General features: G+C 33.3%; 1 protein-coding gene and 2 long non-coding RNA genes across 12 annotated transcripts in view; 2 read left to right on the top strand and 1 right to left on the bottom strand.

Annotated features, from left to right (window-relative positions):
- Positions 1-503: 503 nt before the first annotated feature.
- LOC107923512 (receptor like protein 21) overlaps positions 504-26,089 on the bottom strand; it is a 63,835-nt gene continuing 38,249 nt past the window's right edge. For 2 of the 10 annotated variants that reach the window (XM_041096216.1, XM_041096214.1), the window contains 3 exons: positions 4,535-4,600; positions 3,875-4,021; positions 504-3,197 (listed from right to left, as the gene is read on the bottom strand). In XM_041096216.1, the coding sequence (XP_040952150.1) occupies positions 631-3,197; positions 3,875-4,021; positions 4,535-4,600 (2,780 nt within the window). In that variant the 3' untranslated portion in view covers positions 504-630. Of the gene's footprint in view, positions 3,198-3,874; positions 4,022-4,534; positions 4,616-5,273; positions 5,412-5,589; positions 5,641-5,763; positions 5,908-6,149; positions 6,225-6,987; positions 7,141-7,225; positions 7,307-7,693; positions 7,850-7,936; positions 8,096-8,316; positions 8,846-26,089 lie in introns of those variants that run through there. The other 8 variants (XM_041096208.1, XM_041096215.1, XM_041096213.1 and 5 more) reach the window with 8 other exon arrangements.
- Positions 10,545-16,642, top strand: LOC107924627 (uncharacterized). The gene is made up of 3 exons (XR_001691815.2): positions 10,545-10,673; positions 16,497-16,554; positions 16,621-16,642. It is a non-coding gene; the product is annotated as an uncharacterized lncRNA (long non-coding RNA).
- Positions 23,460-25,623, top strand: LOC107924628 (uncharacterized). Its single transcript, XR_005915165.1, has 3 exons — positions 23,460-23,527; positions 24,009-24,094; positions 25,389-25,623. It is a non-coding gene; the product is annotated as an uncharacterized lncRNA (long non-coding RNA).

Consider the following 26,089-nt stretch of genomic DNA (forward strand, 5'->3'; position numbering starts at 1 on the left):
CTTACCCTCTGTTGTCATCTGTTACAGATTCAAGGGTCACGTGCCTGTGAGATATCGTTCTTTGTATGAGCAGTACCTCAAAACAAGTAAAAGAAATACTGAAAATCAGAGGAACTAAACTTATCTGGTCAAAACAGTAATTATACGCTGCTGTTTGCCAATGTGATCGGTTAGAAGTGAAAGATTGAGACTTGGGCAGCATTGTACTTTCTAATTCTAGATCAAACAATCTTTGAAGAAATATTATAGAAACATTATGGAAGGTTTGTATGTAGTATACTGCAACTTGGCACAGCGTTTGGAAGCTTTTGGATGTGTAACCAAGCAGCCAAGTTGCTCATTTGTGTGTGGAGGAAAGAAACTTATTCAACATGAAGGTGGTGTTACACATAGCAAACAATATTTCCATAATTATTTGTTGCTACTACTGAGATTATGAAGGACTAGACCTAGTGACAGCTAACATTTTGTACAAATTGAAATTAAACCAACTAAAATAGCAGTGAAACTAAGAATATAGCTTGTGGGAGTTTTTATTCAGTTCCAAAAGAGCACTTTAAATCTACGTCTTAAAACAGTTGCTACATATAAACATGGCATTGCAATCGACAAATTTCACAACAAAATTTTCTACATGTTTCCACTACAAAAATTTATGGGGAAATTATCTACCACAAAATAGTAGCAAGAATCAACGGCCATTTGTATATAGTAAAACCATGCTTGCCTCCAATAAGGATTTATGAACAGCACAGCTGTGATACACAATAGCACCACCACGTAACATGCGAAGAAGCTTGCATAGAAGGCATCCATATCAATGAAACCATGGTCTTCTTTGTTGCCAACCAAAGCCTTCGGTGTCAATGGTGTTGCGACCGGTGAACAATTCTTTCCCACCAATGACCCACAAAGAAAAGGATTCCCAACATAGCAGCTTTCATCAAATGTTCCCAATTGTCTTATCCTTTCAGGTGTTTTTCCAGATAAATTGTTGTATGACACATTGAAGTATTGCAAGAAATGTAACCCCCCAAACTCGACAGGAATGTTCCCTGTTAAATTGTTGTAGGAAAGATCTAGACTTTCTAGGTCCTTTAGGTTAGAAAACACTTGTGGGATCGGTCCGGTCAAGCTATTGTGAGAAAGGTTCAATGTAAAAAGCTTCATAATGTTTCTTGTTTCAAAACTAATCTCACCGGTAAGCTTGTTGCTGGAGAGATCAATTCCAGACATGTATTGAAGCATTCTTCTCTTGTAATTGTAGGATCTGCTCTTTACTGTGTATTCTATTGAAACTTCAATGGACATCGAGCTATTTATGTCGTCAAGAGAACTACGAAGCCAAATATTTTGCTCAATTGCATAGTTCAGCGCAGAAACTTTTAAACAATAAGGAATACCACCAGAGAGATTGTTTTGAGAAAGATCAATCAAGCTTAAACGATCCAACTTGCATAATTGAATTGGAATTTCACCCTCAAAGTGGTTTCTCCTTAAGAGAAGATAACTTAATTCAGAAAGATTGCTAACCCAATTTGGAATGTTACCCTTCAAGTGGTTGTAGCTAAGATCCAATGTTACCAACAAACAGCTATCATGAAAAGCATTTGGTAACGCCCCTTGTAGCTTATTTTTAAATAAATGGACTTCCCTCACCGATCCCGGCTTGAAGCAAGATGGTAGAGTCCCAGATAAACTGTTCATGGAAAGGTCCAAAAATTGAAGTTTGAGATTGAGACTACAAATTGCCCTTGGTATTAAACCTTCAAGTTGATTATCTGCCATGGCAACTTGTTTCAAATTCGAAGCAGATCCCCTCCATTGTGGCAACCTACCAAAGAGTTGGTTCCTGCTCACATCCAATGCTGCCAGCTCTGACATATTCCAAATCCAACTTGGGACTTCACCATAGATAGAGTTATTGCTAAGATCTAGTATATACAAGTAAGAGCAGTTAGCTAAGACATTTGGGATCATCCCAGTGAAGTTATTTCCATTTAATTCGAGCTCCAACAAGCTCGTTAGATTAAAATTTCCTGAGAAAATTGATCCTTGTAATTTGTTATTTGATAATCCAAGGAATTGTAATGAAGAGCAGCCCATAGCCATGTGCTCAGGTATCTCTCCAGATAATTGGTTGTTTGATAAGTCCAAAATTTGTAAGGAACTCGTATCACCAAATGAAGAGGGAATGCTGCCATTGAAATAATTCTTTGACATGTTCAAATAAACCAAAAATGGTAGGTGTGCTCCAATTCTTGCTGGGATGTTGCCACCGAAGGCATTGTTGGAGATATTCAAATATGATAAAGTAGAATGCACACGCGATGTCACTTGAAAAGGCCCTGATAGAGAGCAATTCACGAGATTCAGGGTCACTAGCATCGTGTTGTTTTCCAACAACCAAAATGGAAATCGATCCACCTTGAAATATATGTTTGAGAGGTCGACATGCTGCAACTCACTTTGATGGTACAAGAATTTTGGAAATGACCCAACACTTCCACAACAAGATAAGCTGATGGAACTCAATCGGAACCTTGGAGCCGAAGAATGCGACATCTCATGATCATCAGCATGTATGGTGTTGTTATCTGCATGGAAGTACTTGAGTTTTGAAAGGTTGAAAAAGGGTCTTAATGAGCTTGGGATGTGAAATTTATTGTTTGAAACATCCAACAATTGGAGGGATGTTAGACTTTCAAGGGCAGATATATTTCCAGATAACTGATTAAAAGAGAGGTCCAAAGATGCAAGCAATGTTAGGCTCTGAATGGCAGATATATTTCCAGAAAATTGATTAAAAGAGAGGTCCAAAGATGCAAGCAATGTTAGGCTCTGAATGGCAGATGTAGTTCCAGAGAACTTATTAGAAGAGAGGTCCAAAGATTCAAGCAATGTTAGGCTCTGAATGGCAAGTATATTTCCAGAGAACTGATTAGAAGAGAGGTCCAAAGATGCAAGCAATGTTAGGCTCTGAATGGCAGATATATTTCCAGAGAACTGATTAGAAGAGATGTCCAAAGATTCAAGCAATGTTAAGCTCTGAAGGGCAGATATATTTCCGGAAAACTGATTGTAAGAGAGAGATAACATTTTAAGGGAGGTGAGGTTGGAGAAACACATGGGTAAGCTACCCTTTAGATTACAGCCATTGATACCCAACTCTTGGAGATTTGTGGATTCACAGACATCTGCAAAAGTAGTAGTATATATGTATATATTTAAGGAGTTTACAAATAGGTACAAATCTAAATAATAAATAAAATATGTTGAATTAATTAGAATAATAATCAATTCAATATAAAATATTCAAGAGTGAAAATTAGAAAATCTACACGTGATGGGATTCGAATCTAGGCATTCAAGATGCTAAGCCTTAATTCTTTGCCTTTAGTGTGTTTAACCATTTTTTTTGGTCCATAAGGTTTGTAGAATTTAAAGTTTTAGCCTTTCTAGTTGTGAAATTATAAATTTAAAGACTAATTGGTGTATTGTTAATAAATTTCTATTAAATTTGAATATATGCATTTTAATATTCAAAAAAATAGTAGTTAAATTTTTTTATTTATATATAAAATCAAAATTATATAGTGGATTTGAATATCCTTCCTTTATGGCTTTATGTGAATAAGTAAAGCAAATTCACATGTATCTATCCACATCCATTTTGAATCTGAATATTATCTGAATTTATAGCATTCGAATATAAAAGAAGCATATCAAATTTATAGATATATGAATCTATAATCCGAATTACCACATCTAAGAAAAATTATATTTCAAAATTCAAAAAGCAGCATATTTATATGTATTAAATCTAGAAATATATAAAACTAAAATGATGAGTAACTGAAAATAGAATATCTACCATGCATAGGTGGACTGTTGTTACCATCAATATCAGAGGCGGTCAATTTTTTAAGAGAAATGAGTGGTCCAAAAACTTGAATAAAGTTTGAAGGTAAAGATGAATAAGACAACTCCAACTCTTCCAATCTTCTCAAATTTAGGCCTTCTGTTCAATAACATTAACTGCAAGTTATATTTTTTTAAAAAAATGTAAAACTATGAAGAAAATAAGGATTTGAAATTATGAGTTTCGTTCTGTTCTTTTATTTTACATAAATTGAGATGTTAGCTTTTTCTGTTTTAATTTGTCAAAATTTGGTTAACTGAATTTTGTAAATTAAGAAGCTAGTCTAGTTATTGGTAATAATATATATTCTCATCTTTACATCCTTTTATAATTGTTTTTTGAAAATAGATCCTGCAGAATGCATTAGTTTGACGGAAAATTACAACGTTGAAAAAACAATTTCCTAAAAAAACTTAAACGTCACCTTAGCATCCTTTCATAAATTAAAACTACTAAATTAATTAATCAAGATTTTTTCTTAAATCTAGAAAATGGATTTAAAACAAAAATTTGACCTTACCAGTGTATATTGTTAAGGACAAATTGAAATAAAAAATGACTTAAAATCAAATAAATATTATCATAAGAGGGAAATTGAAAGAATGAAATTACCTTGTCGAGTGAGGTTTTTGTTGACGTTACAGTACAACAACTTTAAACGCTTCAATGAAGTAAAGTCTGCTGTAACAGAGGCTTTCAATATCAAATATGTGTCAGAGAGAGAAAGGCAAATATGTTAGAGAAATATCCCAACAAAATATATACCATCAAATTATGTCTTGTACTCTTTGCACATTTAAAAATTAGTCTCTCTACTCTTAATCTCGAAAATTTAATCTCTCTCTTCATTTGATTTAATAATTGAAATCCAACTGATAACATCATCAAAGGATTTTCGTTAAATTGGATTACATGGCTTTTTTAATATGAAATATTTACTCACGTGGCTAATTGCATTTTGCAGATTATAACATTGTTTGCAAATGCTTAAAATGTGTAATAATTTGATCGAACAAAAAAAAATTTACATGAGTGGAAGGCCAAATAAACAAAAATAAATGTTGAATCTAGTATCGTAGATTTTCGATTTCGAATATAGAATTGTAAGGTTCTTAGCTTTGTTTCAAAGAAAGGAGAGTGAATACCGGTATTTTTTATTTTTCTGACATAATGTGCCCTTAAATTGGCAATATGAGCAAAATTTTCTGCTTTAAAAATATCACTCAATCCAAATTAATAGAATAAAAAATAGAGTAATTAAATTTAAAAAATGCGAAGAGTATAAGGACTGCATGCATAATTAGACCTACACGTATAAATTAATTGTTTGTAAGAAAACATCAAAACTTACTATTGCGGGAATAAGAAGCCATTGTGGTTTCATTAATATTAAATCCATCCAAAGAAAGAGTGTTCAAAGTGGGGAAGAAGCCCAATGATTGTAATGAGAAGCTACAACCTGCATCTGCATCTGCCTCTGTATATGCATCTGCATGTCAAACAATGCTTTATTTCATTAGAATATGTGTAATTAGCAAGTCAGGGCAAATAAAACAAATCTTTATTTCTGTTTCCTCTTCTTCATATCTATCCCCAAAGTAGAGTTTAACATTACATGATTTCTTTTCTTCTTCTTTTTTCTCTCAAATTTTTAATTTTTGCATTACCTATATAGCTGGCCATAGTCAGCTCTTCCAATTTGCCAAAACCATATAAATCTGAGGAGAATCAGAAATTGAAAAATAGTTTAGTTCAAATAAAGCTTATGAATTTATATTACTCATTCAATACTTCTTTTTTCTTCCTAAAAAGAAGAGGATGGGGAGAAGGGTGATTTTTACCTTTCATATCTATTAATCCATTGCATTGAGAGATACCTATGCTCAAAGTCTTTAGATTGGGAAGTGTAGCAAGAGATGCCAATATACTATTGTTGAAACCATTATTACTCAAATCAAGATGTTTCAAATTCATCAGCCTTAGTCCTGCACCATTATCAAGTAACAACATTTTTAGTTATTTTATTCCATATGATATTTAATTTTTAAAATTTTGACACGTGACTCTTTTTTAATATTTTATTATATCTCTATAGAACACTTGTTAACCCAATGGCTTTACTTATGGAGTCTAAAATCCCTAAGTTTATAATAAATTTAACAATACCAAAATTTTTAAAAAAATAGATTTAATGTTAAATTGAGAATTTTAAAAAAATCATAAATACCTTGAGATGGAATAAATCCATTCACTTCATTATAGTCTAAGATCAACTCCTCTAAATTGCTGAGAGCATTTAAATCTGAAGATAACGTTAGAAAGGAAACTAAAAATAAGTTTATTTTGTTTAGCATGTGAAAACTAATAGCATATTAATTTAAATATTTAAAGCATTCATAATGGGAACTATTCGTTTAGTCTACTATATTATTTGTGTTAGATTTTGAACAAAGTTATTTTCAATTCCCACTTAATCTCTTTTATTATGTTAATAATATATTATTCTTTTGTAAATGTGAAAGCGAGGTTTTCGATTAAGTTTTGGCCTAACTTGAATGAGTTTATTCAGTTCAACTTATGAAATATCTATTGTCAATGGTAAATATTTGGTTAAGTGTTCAAATAGAGATGAAACCTTTTATGAGTTGCATATGAATCAAAACTTTAAAAGTAGTTAAGTAAAAGTTAAGTCTGCGTCATACAAGAGAGAAACCTTACACAATGACCAAATAAGAGTTGAACCTTTTCAATTGTGCTCAAATAAGGATTTTTCAAATATCATATAATATATTTGAATTTTTTTTCTTTTCAAATAATATCTTATTAAACCATGTGTGTTTTATTCTAAACACGTTAGCATTCATCTAATAATTTTTACTTTCAAAAGGGCATGATTTTTTTACCGTTTTGAAAGGTAATTAGGTGCTTGCATATAAATATTAACAATTTATTTAATATATGTCTAATTAATTGGAAAATGGATGAAAAGCATTTAATTGTGAAAGGAAAATTACAAATAAAACTAATAACAAATCATATAAAATCAAAAGATATCATATTCTTACCTTTTGTATATATTGCCCCCTCCAATTGGTTACCAGATAAATCCAATGACTTTAAATTCGAGAGCTCAACAAGGGATGAGAATACACTATTGTTAAAGAGATTACCATTTAAACTAAGTACCTCAAGTTTGTTGAACTTCATTCCTTCTTTTTCTAAAAAGAAAAAAAAAGTTAATGTAATTTCATCTTAAAAAAGATAATATGTTGGAACAACGATTAATAAAGCCAAGTGATTTACCATGGAATAGTGACCCAAGGCTCTTAATTTCATTTCCCCCTAAATATAGCTCCTTCAAGTTCATCCAATTATTATTGCTTTCTGTTCATATCCAATGAAAATATATGTTAGTTAGTCAAGTTATTTAAAAAGGGATATATAACATTTAGTCACTGAATTTTGTAATTTTCTCCAACTTGGTCCTTGAACTGTTTTTTGTCCACATTAGTCTTGGAATTTAACATCTTTCCATAGCTTTGGTCCATGAGATGATGCTGCACTATGAGATTGTGTCATGTCATCACCTAAATTCTTGAAAAATTGCTAAATTCCAGGACTAATGTCTACCAAAAAAGTTTATAGACTAAGTTAGAAAAAATTACTAAATTCAAGGACTAAATGTAGCTTTACCCTTATAAAAACAACTAACTAATAAGATTTCTATTTTTTTTAATCAAATTAAGCATGATATCCAAAAAGGAAACATGCCTTGTATATCAAGGGTTCTTTTTAGTTCGCAATACTCCAAACGCAATGATTTTAAAGAGGCAAAACCATCTAGTTGTGATAGGATGTTATTTCCTAAACGGTTGAAAGATAAATCCAAAGTTTCCAAATTGTTCAACTTTGATAGCATCTCAATACCTGCCAACAATAATATTAAAAAAAGGGACAAAACTACTTTAAACTTGGATCAGCTCTGCATCATATATAATTAAATATTAACTTTACCATTGGTAGGATTTGATCTTGTGAATACATTTCCAGCTAGATTTAAAGACTTAAGCGAGGAAAGTTCACTTAAGGATGCTAAAATGCTATTGTTGAAATGATTGTTACTCAAGTCAAGATTCTCCAACTTGTCCAATTTCGATGACAGCCTTTCGAAACCTACAAGGAATAAGGAAATATAGTAAATTAGCAATATCGGGGGACAGGGTCTTGGCTCCAAAAAATATGGTAAATTTTCAGTTTAGTCCTTACCAAAACTGTAAATTGATGCAATAATAAAATTTCATTTCAACGATGAACAAGTAGTTGAAATGATTTTTTTGACATACAAAATAATAAAAAGAAATAAATGTTCGTAATAAAGTTGAAAGGTAATAAACCTTGATTGGCAACACAGCCGGTTATGAAATTCCCCCTTAAAAAAATACTCTGTAATTTCTCAAAAGGAAGAAACAAAGAGGCATTAAGATACCAATCTATCTCCATGTTACTGGAATAATTAAGGAAAAGATGGGTGACTCGTCTAGTTATTGGGTTGCATTCAACCCTTTCCCACTCACAACAATTTGATGAACTCTCTTTTTCATATATATTATTGATTAGATCTTGAAACTTATAATCAATGAACTCAAAGAAAGGTTTGAGTTGGAAGAGAGCAAATCTTTCTTCCTCTAAGCAACCATCACACAGCCCAGAACCTAACGATAACACTACAAGAACCATGGCTAACCATTTCGACTCCATCTCACCACTTTATGCTTTTGTAGCCAATGCAGCAACCCCTTTATATGCTAAAAGAAAAAGGAAGAAGGCTTCATGCTTCCAAGAAATTCATTCACAATCGCTTAAATTGTTTACTTTGTTTTTCAACTTTATCATTGATATTTTCATGGAACCCTCTCATTTCTCTCTTTTTTCCACATTAAAGATACACATGTTAATGCATATGGCTAATAAGGTGTACAGTCAGTCAATCCCGTGTGGACCACTATCTTTTCTTTGCTTTCTTTTCGTACACAGCACAGACTCCTCCAAATTCAGGTGCCATTGTTTCTCGTCTTTCATCATCCTAAATGCATTTGCTTTGCTGATTTATTGTGATAAAATAAGTTTTATTATCAGGAGAAAACCATTAAAAAATTAATGTATTATTAAAAAGATTAAATAAGACCAAATAGGAATTATAGTTAACAATCATTGTTTAATACAAACATAATAATTATTTTTTCATTTAGAATTCAACACCAAACAAAATAATATACCTTTGTTAAAACAATGAATGATGTTTTTAAATAGTAAATGTTAACTTTGTTTAAATTTGGCTTTATATAATTTTTCAATAATATAGCGACTAAATTAATCCATTTAATAGTAGAAGGATTAATTTGATTTGATCGCTATAACAGACAGAGGGACCTACCAAGTACATTCATCCTTTTCTATATATATGATTTGATTATAGTAGATGTCCCAAAACTATGATCCATGTTTTAAATTAGACTTCAAATTTCAAGATACTCTAATTAAGTCAATAGATTATCAATACTTCCATCAATCTGGGCATCATAAAGGGAAGTAAATACTAACTTAGATATGAGATGGATCATATTTAAAATATATGAATCAAATTTTAATGACAACTTTGATATAACATGTTAAAAAGAAAAAAAAGAAGAGCTCTCTTAAATTTTAATGACATTATTTTATATGGAAGACCTTATTCATACAACATTCAACATAATTGTTAAATATATACACAATGAAATATATACACAATGAAATATACTAATATTCAAGATTCAAATTGCATATATATTCAAAAGCAAATATTGAAAATTTCTTAATAGATGACGATACACGTACCCTTTTCCTTGGTAGTGTAGTTATAATACAAGAAGCATAGTCAACCATTTTGACTCCATCTTAGCACTTTATGCCCTCATGCTTCCAAGATACTCATTCCGTAAGGGGGTATTAGAATGAGGAATTTTATTTTTATCAAAGTTTTTAAAAATTTAAAAGGGAATTTACTTGTTTAGATAAAAAATTTAAAATTTATAACTAATTTCAAGAAAGGATTTTAATAGCTCAAATTTCCTTTTCAAATTTCATCTAAAGAAGTGGTTTTTCAAAATATATTATAATTTTATTTCATTTAATAAACATGGTTCCAGTATATGATAAATACTACAACTTCAAAAAATTAATAGATTTTTAACAATTTTATTTTATTAAAAATATTTATAAATTTTACAAATAGTTTTATATTAATAATGAATATTATTTATTTTTAGTGTAATTATTCTTTAATTCATAAAAAAAATCCAATAACTCATTTTTGTTAAAACAATTATTCATGTTATCAATAATTCTTTAATTCGTAAAAATCCTCAATTAAATTTAGTAATAACACAGTCTATTTTTTATTATGCAAAGAATAATTAGATTTCTAAATGTTATCCGACGTGAGTACCTGGACCTACAGGCACAATCACCCAGGGAAGGATGTAAGGTGATGACTGATGCAGATATTTCTCGGGTAAAGATGTTTTTGAAACTTAATTAAATGCTTTTCATTTTCAAGTAAACAGTTTCCATGCTAATTTCATCAGATGATTAAGTTGTTCTCTGGAGAAGAGTGGTACAATCAACAAGCATCAAGAGCTGTAAATCAGTCAGTCGGACGAGTTATCCGTCACCGTCATGATTATGGAGCAATTATCTTTTGTGATGAAAGGTATTTGCTTTCTATTGCCTTTCCTTGTGATCTTTCATCTGAGTATTCTCCAAGTAGTAAATGCTTGAAACTGTTATATTAACAGTTTCTGTTCGATGTGTTCCCTTCAACTCTCTTTCGGAGACATATTATATCTAGTATTGCTTTTCTCTTCCCCTACTGAGGGGTTAAAACTGTTACTCTGGTGCTTATTAATACATTGATTTAACTAATTAAAAGCCCCAGTTGTTAAATTTAGCATTTAGTGGTAAACTTGGATGTACTACCTTAGTTTACATTATCATCTGGACCTGACCAAGCATGAAGCGAAAAGTTTTCTCAGTTTGGAAGAATAAGACCTAAGCTGTAAACTTGGGAAGTTGAAGGCTCACAAGCGATTTTGTTGGTGTCAAGAGGCAACAGCAAGCTGATTTCTGCTTGCTTGGACAGCAAGTGTCGAGCCTTGCTGAAGAAACAAACTCGAAAAGAAACAGAAATAAAGCTTGCAAGTGGAAAAACAGAAAAACGAGAGAGAGTTTGAATAAAAAACAAGCTGAAAGTTTTTCATTAACTACAAAATAAGGCATTATACCATTACATATATTAGTTAACTTGTCAAATAAACAAGTAATCACCTAATCAATTACCTAACACCACTAATATGCATTGAAACTTACAAGATTAGCTTGCACACATAGCGTTGCTGATATTTCAGTCAATCAACATCAAAAATACACCAAAGCATTCACCTACTTAGTTCAATATGAACTAGATTACAAAATGATTAAAATATAACTAAAACAACAAGTAGTTCAGTAACTTGAAGCTTCAGCTGCTGCACACCATGGCTCGATTGCGTGCTGCCATTTCTTCTTGCATGGCCACCTTTGCATGTCGTGCATGGCCACCTTTGCATGGGAACTAAACTCAACACTCCTCTTTAGTTTCCATGCTAGTGACACCTAATTCCCTTCTCAACTTAACAAATTTGGACACATTGAGTGCCTTTGTAAAGATATAAGCTATTTGTTCTTCTGAATTGCAATGAATCAGCTCGATTTCATGAGCTTGCTCCATCTCCCTTATAACATGTAGCTTGATGTTAAAGTGTTTTCTTCTACCATGGAAGACAGGATTCTTTGCAATTGCAACAGCAGATTTGTTGTCACAGTAGATCTCTGTTGCTCCTTCTTGAATTTGGTTTAAATCGGCCAAGATTTTTCTAAGCCATATTGCTTGATTCACAGCAGATGCAGCAGCAACATATTCAGCTTCTGCTGTTGATTGTGCCACCAGACTCTGCTTCTTAGAGCTCCAGCAAAACATGCCTGAGCCAAGGCTAAATGCATATCCAGATGTGCTCTTCATGTCATCGCATGATCCAGCCCAATCACTATCGACATAGCCTATTAACTTCATGTCTTCAGCTCTCTTGAACATCACACCATGGTTAATGGTGCCTTTGATATACCTCAGCACTCGTTTAGCTGCTTGAAAGTGCTGATTGTTGCAGCAATTCATGTATCTGGACAGTACACAAACTGCAAACATAATATCGGGCCTTGTTGCAGTCAAATACAGTAGACTACCAATGAGACTCTTGTACATAGTCTCACAAACTGGTTCACCAGTATCCTGTCTCGATAGTTTCATTCCAACAGCCATTGGTGTGCTTGTTGGCTTGCAATTCTTTATAGAGAACTTGTTTAAGACTTTCATAGCAAAGGAACTCTGGCTAAGAAAGATTCCATTTGCTGTTTGCTTCACTTCCATTCCTAGGAAGTAGTTCATTCTGCCTAGATCAGACATCTCAAACATCTTCTTCATTTTCCTCTTGAAATCATCCTGCATGTACTTGTCTCCTCCAGTTACCAACAAATCATCAACATAGAGTGACAGAATAAGCTGAGTCTCAGCTTGATTTTTCTTCACATACAAAGTTGGTTCACTGGCACTTCTCTCGAACTCCAAACTGAGCAAGTAGGAATCAATTCGAGCATACCAGGCTCGAGGAGCCTGCTTCAGGCCATACAAGGCCTTCTTCAGCCTGTACACCATGTGTTCTTTGCCAGTGACCACAAACCCTTGAGGTTGCTCGATGTAGATCTCTTCTTCTAGGAAACCATTGAGAAATGCAGACTTTACATCAAGCTGATGAATCGTCCATTGATTTTGAGCAGCCAAGGCAACTATCATTCTGACTGTGTCAAGTCTGGCTACTGGTGCAAAGGTCTCCAAGTAGTCCAGACCATACCTTTGGCTAAAACCTTTAACAACAAGCCTGGCCTTCAGTTTGTTCAAACTACCATCTGTATTTTGTTTTGCACGATAGACCCATTTCACTCCAAAGGTCTTCTTTCCAGCTGGCTTATCAACCAGCTCCCATGTTTGATTCTTTTGAATCATATTGATTTCATCAAGCATAGCTTGTTTCCAGCTTTCATCTGCCTCAGCCTCTTCAAAACTGTTAGGTTCTGCTATAGCAACCTGTACCCTTTCATAAATCTCACCTAGGGGCCTTGTGCCTCTCACAGGCACATCATCAACATCCATTTCAGGACCAAGTTGCTCGAGTTCAGCTTGATCAAACACTAGGTCTTCTAAAGTAGTTTCTGGTTCACTCTTTTCCCAATTCCAGCAAGCTTTTTCATCAAAGATGACATCTCTTCTCACCTGGACTTTGCTTGTCAAGGGATCCAGAACCCTGTAGCCCTTCTTGACTGAGCTACAGCCTACTAGGATGCCAGGTTGAGCTCTCTTTGACAGCTTGTCCCTCTTTGCTGCTGGTATTTGTGCATAGCACAGGCAACTAAATACCTTCAGATGTGCCAATGAAGGTTTGAAGCCAAACCATGCCTCGAAAGGTGTTTTGGAAGTAAGAGCTTTGGTAGAAAGCCTATTCTAAAGGTAAACAGCAGTGTTTACTGCCTCAGCCCACATGGTCTTGGGCAGTTTCTTCTCAAACAGTAAGCATCTTGCCATATCCATTAGGCTTCTGTTCTTCCTTTCAGATACCCCATTCTGCTGAGGTGTGTACACATTTGTTAGCTGGTGTTTGATGCCAACATCATTGCAAATGGCTTGAAACTGAGCTGAAGTGTACTCAGTGCCATTGTCTAACCTTACTGACTTTAGCTTGCAACCTGTTTCAGTTTCAACTGCAGTCTTGAACTTCATAAACACTTGAGCTACCTCAGACTTATACTTCATGAAGAAAATTCAGCAATATCTTGAAAAATCATCAATAAAAATGATAAAGTACCTATTTTTGCTGAGTGACTCAGTCCTCATTGGACCACACACATCAGAGTGCGCCAGTTGCAACCTCTCAGTGGCTCTCCATGCTGAGTTTGTAGGAAATGGTAGTCTTGGCTGTTTCCCAATTTGGCAAACTTCACACACATCATCATGCTCTACTGAGTTGGTGAAATTTTCTACCAAGCCTTCTTTGGTCATTCGATCCATTGATCTGAAGTTGGCATGCCCGAGCCTTTGGTGCCAAAGCTTGGAATCATCAACAGAGGCAGTGTATGCTGACTTTGAGTCATTTGGCCAGTGGACCTCAAAGCATTTATCAGTCATTGTGACTGTCATAAGGCTTGATCCACTTGGATCAGCTATGTGGCACTGCTTGTCCTTGAACACAACAGAATAGCCTTTCTCAAGCAACTGAGCTATACTGAGAAGGTTTCTGTCAATTTCAGGTACCAGCAAGACATTTGAGATGACTTTGTTGCCTGTAGGAGTACATACCAGCACCTCTCCTCTTCCTTCAGCCCTTATGAACTGACCATTTCCAACATTGACCTTGGTTTTGCAACTTCTGTCCAAGGTTTTAAACAAGGAGGCATCTGGTGACATGTGGTTAGTACAACCACTATCCAATAACCAGCCTTTTGAACATTTCTTCTCAGCAGCTAAGCAAGAAACAGCAAAGACATGCTCTTCTTGGTCACTATTGTCCTCAGCTACTCGAGCTTCAACCTTTGGTTGTTGAAATTGATTCTGCCTCGGCTTGGTTTTGTTCTTGCAAACTCTTTCAACATGGCCTTTCTTCTTGCAGTGTTAACATACTGCATCTGGCCTGAACCAGCATCTGTCTTCTGGATGACCTGGCCTCTTGCAATGTCTGCAGGGCTGGTCATTGCTCCTTGCAGCATCAGGCTTAAGCTTACTTTTCCAAGGCTTTTTGCCTCTTTGAGCATTGGTGCTTGAGACTTCTCTTGCTTTGGCTTGAAATGCACCTTCCTGGTGATCTTTAGCTCTGCTAGCTCTCCTTTGTTCCTGAGCATAGAAAGTGTTAATTAGCTCAGTCAAAGAGATGCTAGCAAGATCTCTTGAGTCCTCTAAGGAGGATATCTTTGCCTCATATCTCTCAGGCAAAGTGGAGAGGACTTTCTCCACTATTCTTGCCTCATCAAAGTGCTCACCAAGGAGCCTTATACTGTTAACCACTGCCATGATTCTATCTGCATATTGCTTCACTGTTTCTTCTTCCTTCATCTTCAAATTCTCGAAATCCCTTCTCAAATTCAACAGCTGTTGTTGCCTCATCCTCTCAGTGCCTTGAAACTCCTCCTTGAGCTTGTCCCAGGCCTATTTTGGAGTCTCACAGGCCATAATCCTTGTGAAAATCACATCTGACACTGAGTTCTGGATGCAAGACATTGCCTTATGCCTCTTGGTTCTCTCATCAGCATGCTGCCTGATTTGAGCCACTGTTGGATTGGCTCTTAGTGGCTCTGGTTCAACATCTGAGTTGACCACCTCCCACAGATCAAAAGCCTGCATGTAGGTTTTCATTTTGACCACCTATATGTGGTAGCCTTCTCCATTGAAGACTTGAGGTGCAGCTGGTGAAAAGCTTGATGAAGCTATGGATTTGTGTAACAGATCCCTTAAAAAATAAGCTCTAGATACCAATTGTTGGTGTCAAGAGGCAACAGCAAGCTGGTTTCTGCTTGCTTGGACAGCAAGTGTCAAGCCTTGCTGAAGAAACAAACTCGAAAAGAAATAGAAATAAAGCTTGCAAGTGGAAAAATAGAAAAACGAGAGAGAGTTTGAATGAAAAACAAGCTGAAAGTTTTTCATTAACTACAAAATAAGGCATTATACCATTACATATATTAGTTAACTTGTCAAATAAACAAATAATCACCTAATCAATTACCTAACACCACTAATATGCATTGAAACTTACAAGATTAGCTTGCACACATAGCATTGCTGATATTTCAGTCAATCAACATAAAAAATACACCAAAGCATTCACCTACTTAGTTCAATATGAACTAGATTACAAAATGATTAAAATATAACTAAAACAACAAGTAGTTCAGTAACTTGAAGCTTCAGCTGCTGCACACCATGGCTTGATTGCATGCTGCCATTTCTTCTTGCATGGCCACCTTTGCATGGGAACTAAACTCAACAGATTTGTTTGTGTGAACCCATCCATCCATTTTTTTTTGTGAATTATTCATGGAGTTGTTGTATGTAATGTTGGTTACGCCTCATCTTCTTATCCCTTGTTTTCTGTAACATAATATGTATATCACTTCTAAGTTAACACCAGCAGCTTATGTATATTAACGTTTTATGTTTTTTTTTCACGTTCTTTTAACTAGTTTGCTATTTTTTATAATGTTGATTGATTGTTTGTTTGAGTTTGATGTGTGTGTTTACATATGTTGTTATAATCCATTCAACTAGGAACTGTATGGTTGAGGTTTTCAGAAAATTTCAACTGTAAAATGCATTTCCCTAAAACTTGTTCTCCTTAACTTGGTCAACTTATTGTGCAATTTCCTTCTATGGTTACTTTATCTTCTGAGATCTTTACAGGTTTGCTCAATCAAGTCGTCAGTCTCAAATATCAGTTTGGATACAGCCTCATATTAAGGTATACTTCTACAAAATGAAGCAACCCTTTATTAGAAGGACTGCTTATTCCTCTTTACTTTTGCAGTGTTATTCCAAATTTGGGGATGTTGTTTTTACACTGACTCGTTTCTTCCGAGATGGAGGCAGCCGTACTCCTGCAAAGCCAGAACTAGCAGACCAGAAAAGCCAGAACTAGCAGACTAGAAAACCCTTGGTTAAGTGTCCTTTAATGATGTTACTGTTGTCATGTTTCTTTGATTTGTATCTCTTGATCTTAAAATGTCCAAAACTATTGATGGAGCTGTTTTAAACCTAGTTTCTTTTTAGTTTTGAAGATCTGAAGTCTGAAGTTTTTGCTCTAGTTATCAACTGCAATTTTCTATTCAATTTTTATTGGTGGGGAAGTTGACCTTTGAATTGAATGCAATGCCTTGCTGTTATAAGTGCATGGCTCTTTACCCTCTTCTGATTACAACATTTTTGATCATTTTGTCACCAAGATTACCTTCATGAAATCATCCATGTTTCTTAATTTCATGCAGATCCAAGTCGAAGTTCTACAAAACCAGTTCCCGATGAGATAAAAACTGCTCAGGCTCTGGACGAATCTTACACGGAAAAGCTCCATGTTTTGGTATCTATTATTTTCTATGAATAACGTCATCATTTTTATAAACTTCTGTTTCATGTTTTTCCTTCATATGAGTTGTATCTTAATAACAAGTGTTTGCAGTCTACTTCAATGGATCTACCTCACTCCAAACTCAAACTATCTTACCTCACTCCAAACACAAACTATCTTCTCTTTTAGATGTTAAAAGCAGCAACAACTTGAGCCATCTCAGAGTATTCCTCCTGCCAATCTTTCATGTTTCACTCAGTGTATGGATTTGAAAAAATTGAAGCGATCAAGTGGTCCAATGAGCAAAGAAAAAAAGTTGTTAATTACTGGGAGGGGAAAAATGCAATATCAAAATCATGATGTTATTGGTTTGACTGGTCATCTTCCATAAGATAAACAACAAAGTAGAGAGCAACAACTATGTTCTATGAAGAAACGCAAAGCACTACTTATAGAGCATGATAAAAGTTCCAACGTTAATGCATCAGATGCCCAAAGATCAGTGCCAAGAGACCTTCCTTTCACAGTAAGTTCAGTAAAGTGCAACAATCTTTCTGGTACTACAAATATGTTGAATGCTGATGGTACTCAATTAGAACCTTGGAGCCGAAGAATGCGACATTTCATGATCATCAGCATGTATGGTGTTGTTATCTGCATAGAGGTACTTGAGTTTTGAAAGGTTGAACAAAGGTCTTAATGAGCTTGGGATGTGAAATTTATTGTTTGAAACAGCCAACACTTGGAGGGATGTTAAACTTTCAAGGGCAGATATATTTCCAGAGAACTGATTAGAGGATAGGTGCAAAGTTTCAAGCAATGTTAGGCTCTGAACGGCAGATATATTTCTAGAAAACTGATTAAAAGAGAGGTCCAAATATGCAAGCAATGTTAGGCTCTGAATGGCAGATATATTTCCAGAGAACTGATTAGAAGAGAGGTCCAAAGATTCAAGCAATTTTAGGCTCTTAAGGATAGATATATTTTCGGAAAACTGATTGTGAGAGAGAGAGAACTTTTTAAGGGAGGTGAGGTTGGAGAAACACATGGGTAAGCTACCCTTTAGATTACAGCCATGGATGTCCAACTGTTGGAGATTTGTGAATTCACAGACATCTGCAAAAGCAGTAGTATTATATGTATATATTTAAGGAGTTTAAAAATAGGTAAAAATCTAAATAATAAATAAAATATGTTGAATTAATTAGAATAATAATCAATTCAATATAAAATATTCAAGAGTGAAAATTAAAATATATTCAAATCTAAATCAAAATAAATTTAGATAAAACTCATACATAATGGGCTTTAAACTTACAATTATTTAGGAGAGAATCTACACGTGATGGGATTCGAATTTAGGCATTCAAGATGCTATGCCCTAATTCTTTGCCTTTAGCGTGTTTAACTTTTTTTCTCTGGTCCATATGGTTTGTAGAATTTAAAATTTTAGCCTTTCTACTTGTGAAATTTGAAATTTAAAGATTAATTGGTGTATTGTTAATAAATTTCTATTAAATTTGAATATATGCATTTTAATATTCAAAGTTCTGATTCAAAAATATAGAAGTAGTTAATTCTTTTTATTTATATATAAAATCAATTTTATAAAGTGGATTTGAATATCCTTCCTTTATGGCTTTATGTGAATAAGCAAAGCAAATTCACATGTATCTATCCACATTCATTTTGAATCTGAATATTATCTGAATTTATAGCATTCGAATATAAAAGAAGCATATCAAATTTATAGATATCTGAATCTATAATCCTAATTACCACATCTAAGAGAAATTCTATTTCAAAATTCAAAAAGTAACACATTTATATATATTAAATCTAGAGATGTATAAAACTAAAATGATGAGTAACTGAAAATAGAATATTTACCATGCATAGGTGGAGTGTTGGTACCACCAATACCAATGGTGATCAATTTTTTAAGAGAAGTGAGTGGTCAAAAAACTTGAATAAAGTTTGAGGGTAAAGATGAATCAAACAACTCCAACTCTTCCAAACTTTTCAAATTTAGGCCTTCTGTTCAATAACATTAATTACAAGTTATATTTTGAAAAAAAAATATGGGAAACAAAGTATATTTATAAAACTATGAAGAAAATAAGGATTTGAAATTATGAGTTTCATTCTTTTATTTTACATAAATTGAGATGTTAGCTTTGTTTCAAAGAAAGGAGAGTGAATGCAGATATATATTTTTTATTTTTCTGAAATAATATACCCTTAAATTGGCAATATGAGCAAAATTTTTTGCTTTAAAAATATCACATAATCCAAATTAATACAATTAAAAATAGAGTAATTAAATTTAAAAAATGTGAAGAGTATAAGGACTGTATGCATAATTAGACCTACATGTATAAATTAATTCATAATATTTAGTTTGTAAGAAAACATCAAAACTTACTATTGTGGGAATAAGATGATAGCATAGTAAGGACATGTTGTTTGATTGTGAAATTGTACTGCAAAACCATAGGTAGAAGGCATTTATAACCATTGATTTCAGACAAACCAACATCACAAAGAATGTGTGGTTGTATGTCTGGTGAATTGGTTGAAGAGTGATGTGGGTACTGTACAAGCCCATTTTGCCCGGGACCCATTAACCCTCAGCCCAAATTAAAACCCTAAGCCCAAATAACCAGCCCAAACTAAAAAAAACATTTCAGCAAAATAAACCCTAGCCCACAAAAAAAAAACTAAACACATTTCAGCCAAGAAAAAAAAAACCTAGGTGCGCCGCACCTAGGTCTTCAAGCCTCTACTCTTGGCCGCCTCCGCCGGCCTAGTCGCACGCCTCTACCGTCGCCTGCACCAACACGTCAGAACACCTGCAAAATAGCAATAAACATGCAACAACAAGTAGCCAAATAGCAAAACGACAAAAATAGAAGTTTAGGGGTTGTAAAAATCGGCTATATAGTCCGAACAAAAATATTGTAATGGTCGGCTTCTCTTCTCCGGGCAATTTCACGAACTAGAGAAATAAAAAGCAAGACTAAGGTTTTTTTCTTTTTTTTTTCAGATCCGTTGTTCTATTTATTTTATTTTATCTTATATTTAAAAAAACAAAAATAAAATAAAGAGGAAGGAGAATACCTGGGGTCGCCTGAAGAGCCCTTCGCCTGCCATTTCGGTCGTTGAAATCGGGACGTGGGGAAGGGACGCTGAGTTTTCTCCTTTCAACCTTGAAGCCTAAGGATTTCGGCCTTCAAGCGCTTCAAAAATGGCCCAAGAGGGCGACCCTTGCGCTGTTCCGATCACCAACGACGGTGGGGGGCACGGCGGCGCGGTGAAGGCCTAGAAGCCCAACGGCCGGATGGGGGTTCGAGAGAGGGGGAGAAAAAAAGAGAAATTAGTTTTTTTTAAGTTTTTAGCAAAAATGAAATTTCAGAAAACAATTAGTTTAAATAACATAAAGCAAAACGGCGCCGTTTTCCCCCTCCTACCCGCGCGTCGACCTGACCCGCAACCCAGGGTCCGCGTGTTTTTGTGCGGGTGGGTTATTTGCAACTCTGGCCCTTCCATGTTCGTGCCCTTTTCAATTTTCTCCCTTTTCTGTTTATTTTCACTTTTTTAATTCAGTCCCGCAATTTTGTTTGAATTCCAATCGGGTCCTTAACCCACTGGCGCACTGAAAAGGGACACGTGTTCAGATTTGGGTATTTTGAGCATTTGGTCCTTGGCCTTCCCGCGTCCTGCACTTTCAGTCCTTATTTATTTACTTATTTATAATTTTACTTTTAAATTTTCCTTTTATTACGATTTAATCCTTTTTTGCATTTTATATATTTTCTTTATATTTTAGTTCATCTTTATATATGTATGTCTATGACTAATATGTTATTATCATTATTAGTTATATTCCCATTTATACTCATTTATGAAGATTTTAAATATATTTGTCTTATTATTGTTATATTATTATTATAATTACTTATATATATACACGCATATATAGTTAAGATTTATACTCTTTTATTATTCTATTAGTAATATTAATAATATTATTATTGTCCTACTTTATACCTTTTTTTACTTCAAGTTTTGTTATATAAATATATATATATACACTCACATAGTCTTTGTATTTTTAATTTTTTTAAATATGTAATACATACATACATATTTTTTTATAACTTAAAACTATATACATATGTATATTCTTTTTTTTTATATTTTATAGTCTCAAAATATATGTATACATACATTTTAAAGTTATTATAAGTTGTCTCATTTCAATTTTATATACACTCATTTTATACATACATATACATTTATATATCTTTTATAATTGTATGATTTTGTTAATTTTGTTCACTCTTTTATTTACATGTCTATCATTGTTTTCTTACTTTAGTTTCTTGTTATTTTGCTCGTATAATTGTTTTTATTGTTTATTATTTTTGCTTGTATCATTTTATTTACATTGTTATCATTATTATTTTGCATCCATTTTTACTCGGATTTATCCAAAAACGTAAAATTTCAAAATAAAAATAACACTCGATACTTGAGATCTTCGAGAGAATCGAGCCCTAACGTATTAGGTTTCGATTTTCTTTGTTGAATTTAAATAATCAAGATTATTCTTTTAAAAATGAATAAAAGCTCAATATCGGGATTTCAATACGTTGTGTCCTAACGCATTGGATATGACATGTTGTTTTCTCGATACGAGGATTTTTTTAATAATAAATGCAATATTTCGTATTTAGAAATTCGAGAAGTCGTGCCCTAACTTACTGGGTTTCGATTTTTTCTCGCGTTAACCTAAATAACCGAATATCCTTTTAAAATTGAAATAAATGAGGTTTAAACCAAAAAATAAAAGGCAAGCTTACTCTCAAAATACGAGATGTTGGGTCCTAACTTATTGGATGTGACATCTTGTTACTTCGAGATAAGGAAGCATTTTCCATTTTTATTTATTCGAGTAATTTTAAAATAACGCAATATAAAGAGGGATCGTATTTTTAAATTCTTTTCGAGTCTTTAATTTTCGACACCAATACATTAAGTAATCAACTAGGTACCAATTTCTGGGCGTTACGAGGGTGCTAATCCTTCCTCGTACGTAACCGACTCCCAAACCCGTTTTCTGAAATTTGTAGACCAAACTCGTTGTTTTAATAAAATTAAATTGTTTATTAAAAACAACCGCTTTTAAAGGTGACCCGATCACACCTCATCAAAAAAAGATTGGTGGCGACTCCTACTTTCGTTTTCATTTTCAAACCCAAGTTGACCCCGTTTTCATCCAAAAAATGGTGTCAACAGCTTGGCGACTCCACTGGGGACAAACACGAGAGTCAAGCCACGAGTTGATTACTTTTTGTCTTTTTGTCAAAAATCAAAAACTTAGTTTAAATATACTATCCTTTTGTTGCATTTTTTTTCATCTTTATTACGATCTTCATCATTGTGATTCATAATCGATGTGTCAGTTTAAGTTCAGATTTATTTCTGCGCATTGCATTGCATGACCGTTGGTCACACCCTTTAAGTGGGAGCGAGAAGCTACGCCTTCATGAGGTTTTCACCTCCGCATGGGATAGTGAATCGCTTCCGGGATACATTTGTACCTATGTCTTCGTGAGATTTTCATCTCCGCATGGCCATAGGGAAATGTATCCCCTTGAACTGAACTAAACTCGGTTTATAATAGCCTATAATGGGTGAAGATCGAGGAATTTGCTGGTTTGGGTACCCTTACTTTAGAGCCAAACCTCATGTAGTGAACCTTAGGAGCCCACCCTAGGTAGAACCACTTCGAACCCCTAGTATTCACCCAGATAGGTATTCTATTTATTCTTGCTTGCTCTTGCTTTGTACTAACTTGTTTTCTTTTGTTTTGGTTATGATTGTAACAACCCAATTTTGACCCTAATCGGACAGAGTGGTTTCGGGACCACAAATCTGAGTCAAAAAAATATTTTAATAGTATTTAGAGAGTTTATTATGTGTGAATTTGATTGTGTGAAATTTCCATGTTTAAATTTTATCGTTTGAATGACCGATTAAAGAAAATGACTTAATCGTGTAAAATTAAAAATTTAAGGGGGTCAATTTTAAAAGCACCTAATTGTTTTTGTCTTTTAAAAATGGGGGATTTAAATGACAATTGGGCCATTTAGATGATAGTGGGTGGCAATGGTCAACATTGCCCTTGTATTATATGTTTTATAATTAAATTAAATAAGGTTAAAATAGTAAACTAAAAATATATGTTATTATATGTTAAATAAAACAAAAAGAAAATAAATTCATCATCATCTTCCTACTGCCGAATTTGAAACAAGAGAAAAAAAATCTAGTTAGGTTCGGCCATTAATGAGCTCAAATTAAGGTTAGTTCTTTGTTCGGTTTTTGATAATTTTTACGTTTTTGAGATCGTTGCTTTGAATACTACCCGACCCATGCTTGAATTTCTGATTTTGATGAATATTTTAAGTTATGCCATTGATGAATATTTGTGTTTTGTGATGTTTGATGATGAATAATGAAGGATATGTTTTAGATTAACACGTTTTGTCTTGGAATTTTTGATGAATTTGAGTATTTAAGGCTAAATTGTGAAAATAAATTTTTGAGGGACTAAAATACGAAATAAATGAAATGCATGGACTTGTATGAGTATAATAAAGATTAGGCCTAAGCATGGTATAGTCAAATTTTGAATGTTTTGTGTAATTTGTGTTTTATCCGATAGGGATTAAATTGTAAAAAGTGTAAATGTTAGGGGCAAAATGGTAATTTACCCATTTATGTGTTTTTGGATTAAATTGAATATAATTATATTTAAACTACCTTATTTTGAATATAATTAGATCAAGAACCGAAGAAATCAGAGTTGGATTGGGGAAAAACTAAAGTTGTCGAGTAATCGTTTGGTTTCGACTTTTCACCGTACGAGGTAAGTCTAATAGCAATTTAAATGTTATTAAATTGGAATTTATATATCTATCATACATTTAGTAAGCTGGAACTAAAAGTATATAAATTGAATAAAACTTGGTGATTTTTCTATGTGATAGCCGAACATAGAAATTGATTTTGGGAGGTTGATATTAATGGTATAAATTACATGTATATTAGCTAAAGTATGCTTTAAGTTCAATGATATGAAACTAATAGTAGAATTTACATGGATATGTAGTTCGAATGTAAGATTTAATTTCTTGAGTTGAATTTAAAGTTATGAATTATATATATAAAGTTTGAATGTATGATACAAGTTCTTTGATTCTTTGAGTTGAACTTAATATTATGAATTATATATATATGCACATATGGTTCGAATATATATATTTAAAGTTCTTGAGCTGTATTTAATGTATGAATTTTATATACATATGTGGTTCAAATATAGGTTACAAAGTTCTTGAGCTGAATTTAATGTATGAATTTTACTTACATATGTGGTTCGAATATAGGTTACAAATTCTTTGAGCTGAATTTTAATGTTGTAAATTATACATATGTGGTTCGAATGTTTGTTTGCTATGAAGAATTGAATATAATTCAATTCTTACGGAGATACGGTTATTGAGTAAGACTTATGTAAACATAAAGAATTATACGAAAGATCATCTTTGTATATGAGATTTTCAGGCTTAATGCCTAGCAGGCTTGATGCCGGTGAATTATTTTAGACTTTATGTCTAGCAAGCTTGATGCCGGTGAATTAATTCAGACTTTATGTCTAGCAGGCTTTGTGCCGGTGAAATGAATCGGGCTTTGTGCCTAGCAGGCTTTATGCCGGTGTTTTATATAGGGCTCTATGTTTTATAAATTTTATATGAGCAATAGTAAAAGCAAATAAATGTGTTAAGAAAGTTAAATTATTCAGGTATGTGTTAGCCATTTGCTTAATTGCTGATAAGGTAAGTTGATTATTTTAATTTGATAATAGTTTCAAATGAAATATAGAGTATGAGTTAACCATTTGAGTATAAGCATGTTTTAGCATAATGATTTATTGAATATTCGGCTTTGCTAAATATTTATGTGTATTTGGCCATATGGTTTGTTTATATGAAAATACAATGTGATTTTTATTAAAGTGTTATATGGTACAAAATATTATGATATTTGGTTTATTTTAACTTAATGATGGAATAAGTATTAATATATATAAATGAATTTTTGCTTATGACTTACTAAGCTTTAAATAGCTTACTGTGTGTATGTTGTTCTTCGTTTTATAGATTTTGGAAGTTGGTTACGAGCTCGGGGATCGTCAGAGAAGATTATCACACTATCGACTCCTCTCGGTATTTTGTAAATTTTGAATTCGATCTTATGGCATGTATAGCGTAGATGAAATACTTGAATTTAGATTATGTAATATTAAGCCATGCGAAAATGGCTTAATTTTCTTGTTTGTGTTCGGTTTTGGGCTGAATTATGGTTTAAGCATACTTTAATCATGGATTAGTATTTTATGGTTAGTATTTATATGGTAATATATATATGTGCATGGTGGTTTCATTCAAGTGTTTCGGTAATTATGTGGTTGAAGTAAGTAAGTTTGTTATATTCATTAAGATAAATAATGTTAAGTTAAGTGTCTAGGTTACGTATTATATATGAAATATATATGATTTGGTTGGATTTAGTAGTTAAGTGAATATAGGAGATGATTTATAAATTGAAGTATGCTTGTACATGTTGGTGATTAATTACGTTTGGCTTATTGATAGAGTAAACGAATGTATATATATTCAAATGTGTATTGATTAGGATTTATGGCTTAGTATATATATAATGGATTAATTTATTTATAAAAAAATTGAGTCGGGTTTTGATCGGTAATGCCTCGTAACACTAATCCGGCGACGGACACGAGTCGGGGTGTTACATTTGATTGGTATCAGAGCTACGGTTTAGTCGGTTCTAGGACTAACGT

Source organism: Gossypium hirsutum, chromosome D06 (genome assembly GCF_007990345.1).
Source record: "Gossypium hirsutum isolate 1008001.06 chromosome D06, Gossypium_hirsutum_v2.1, whole genome shotgun sequence".
Classification (NCBI taxonomy): Eukaryota; Viridiplantae; Streptophyta; class Magnoliopsida; order Malvales; family Malvaceae; genus Gossypium; species Gossypium hirsutum.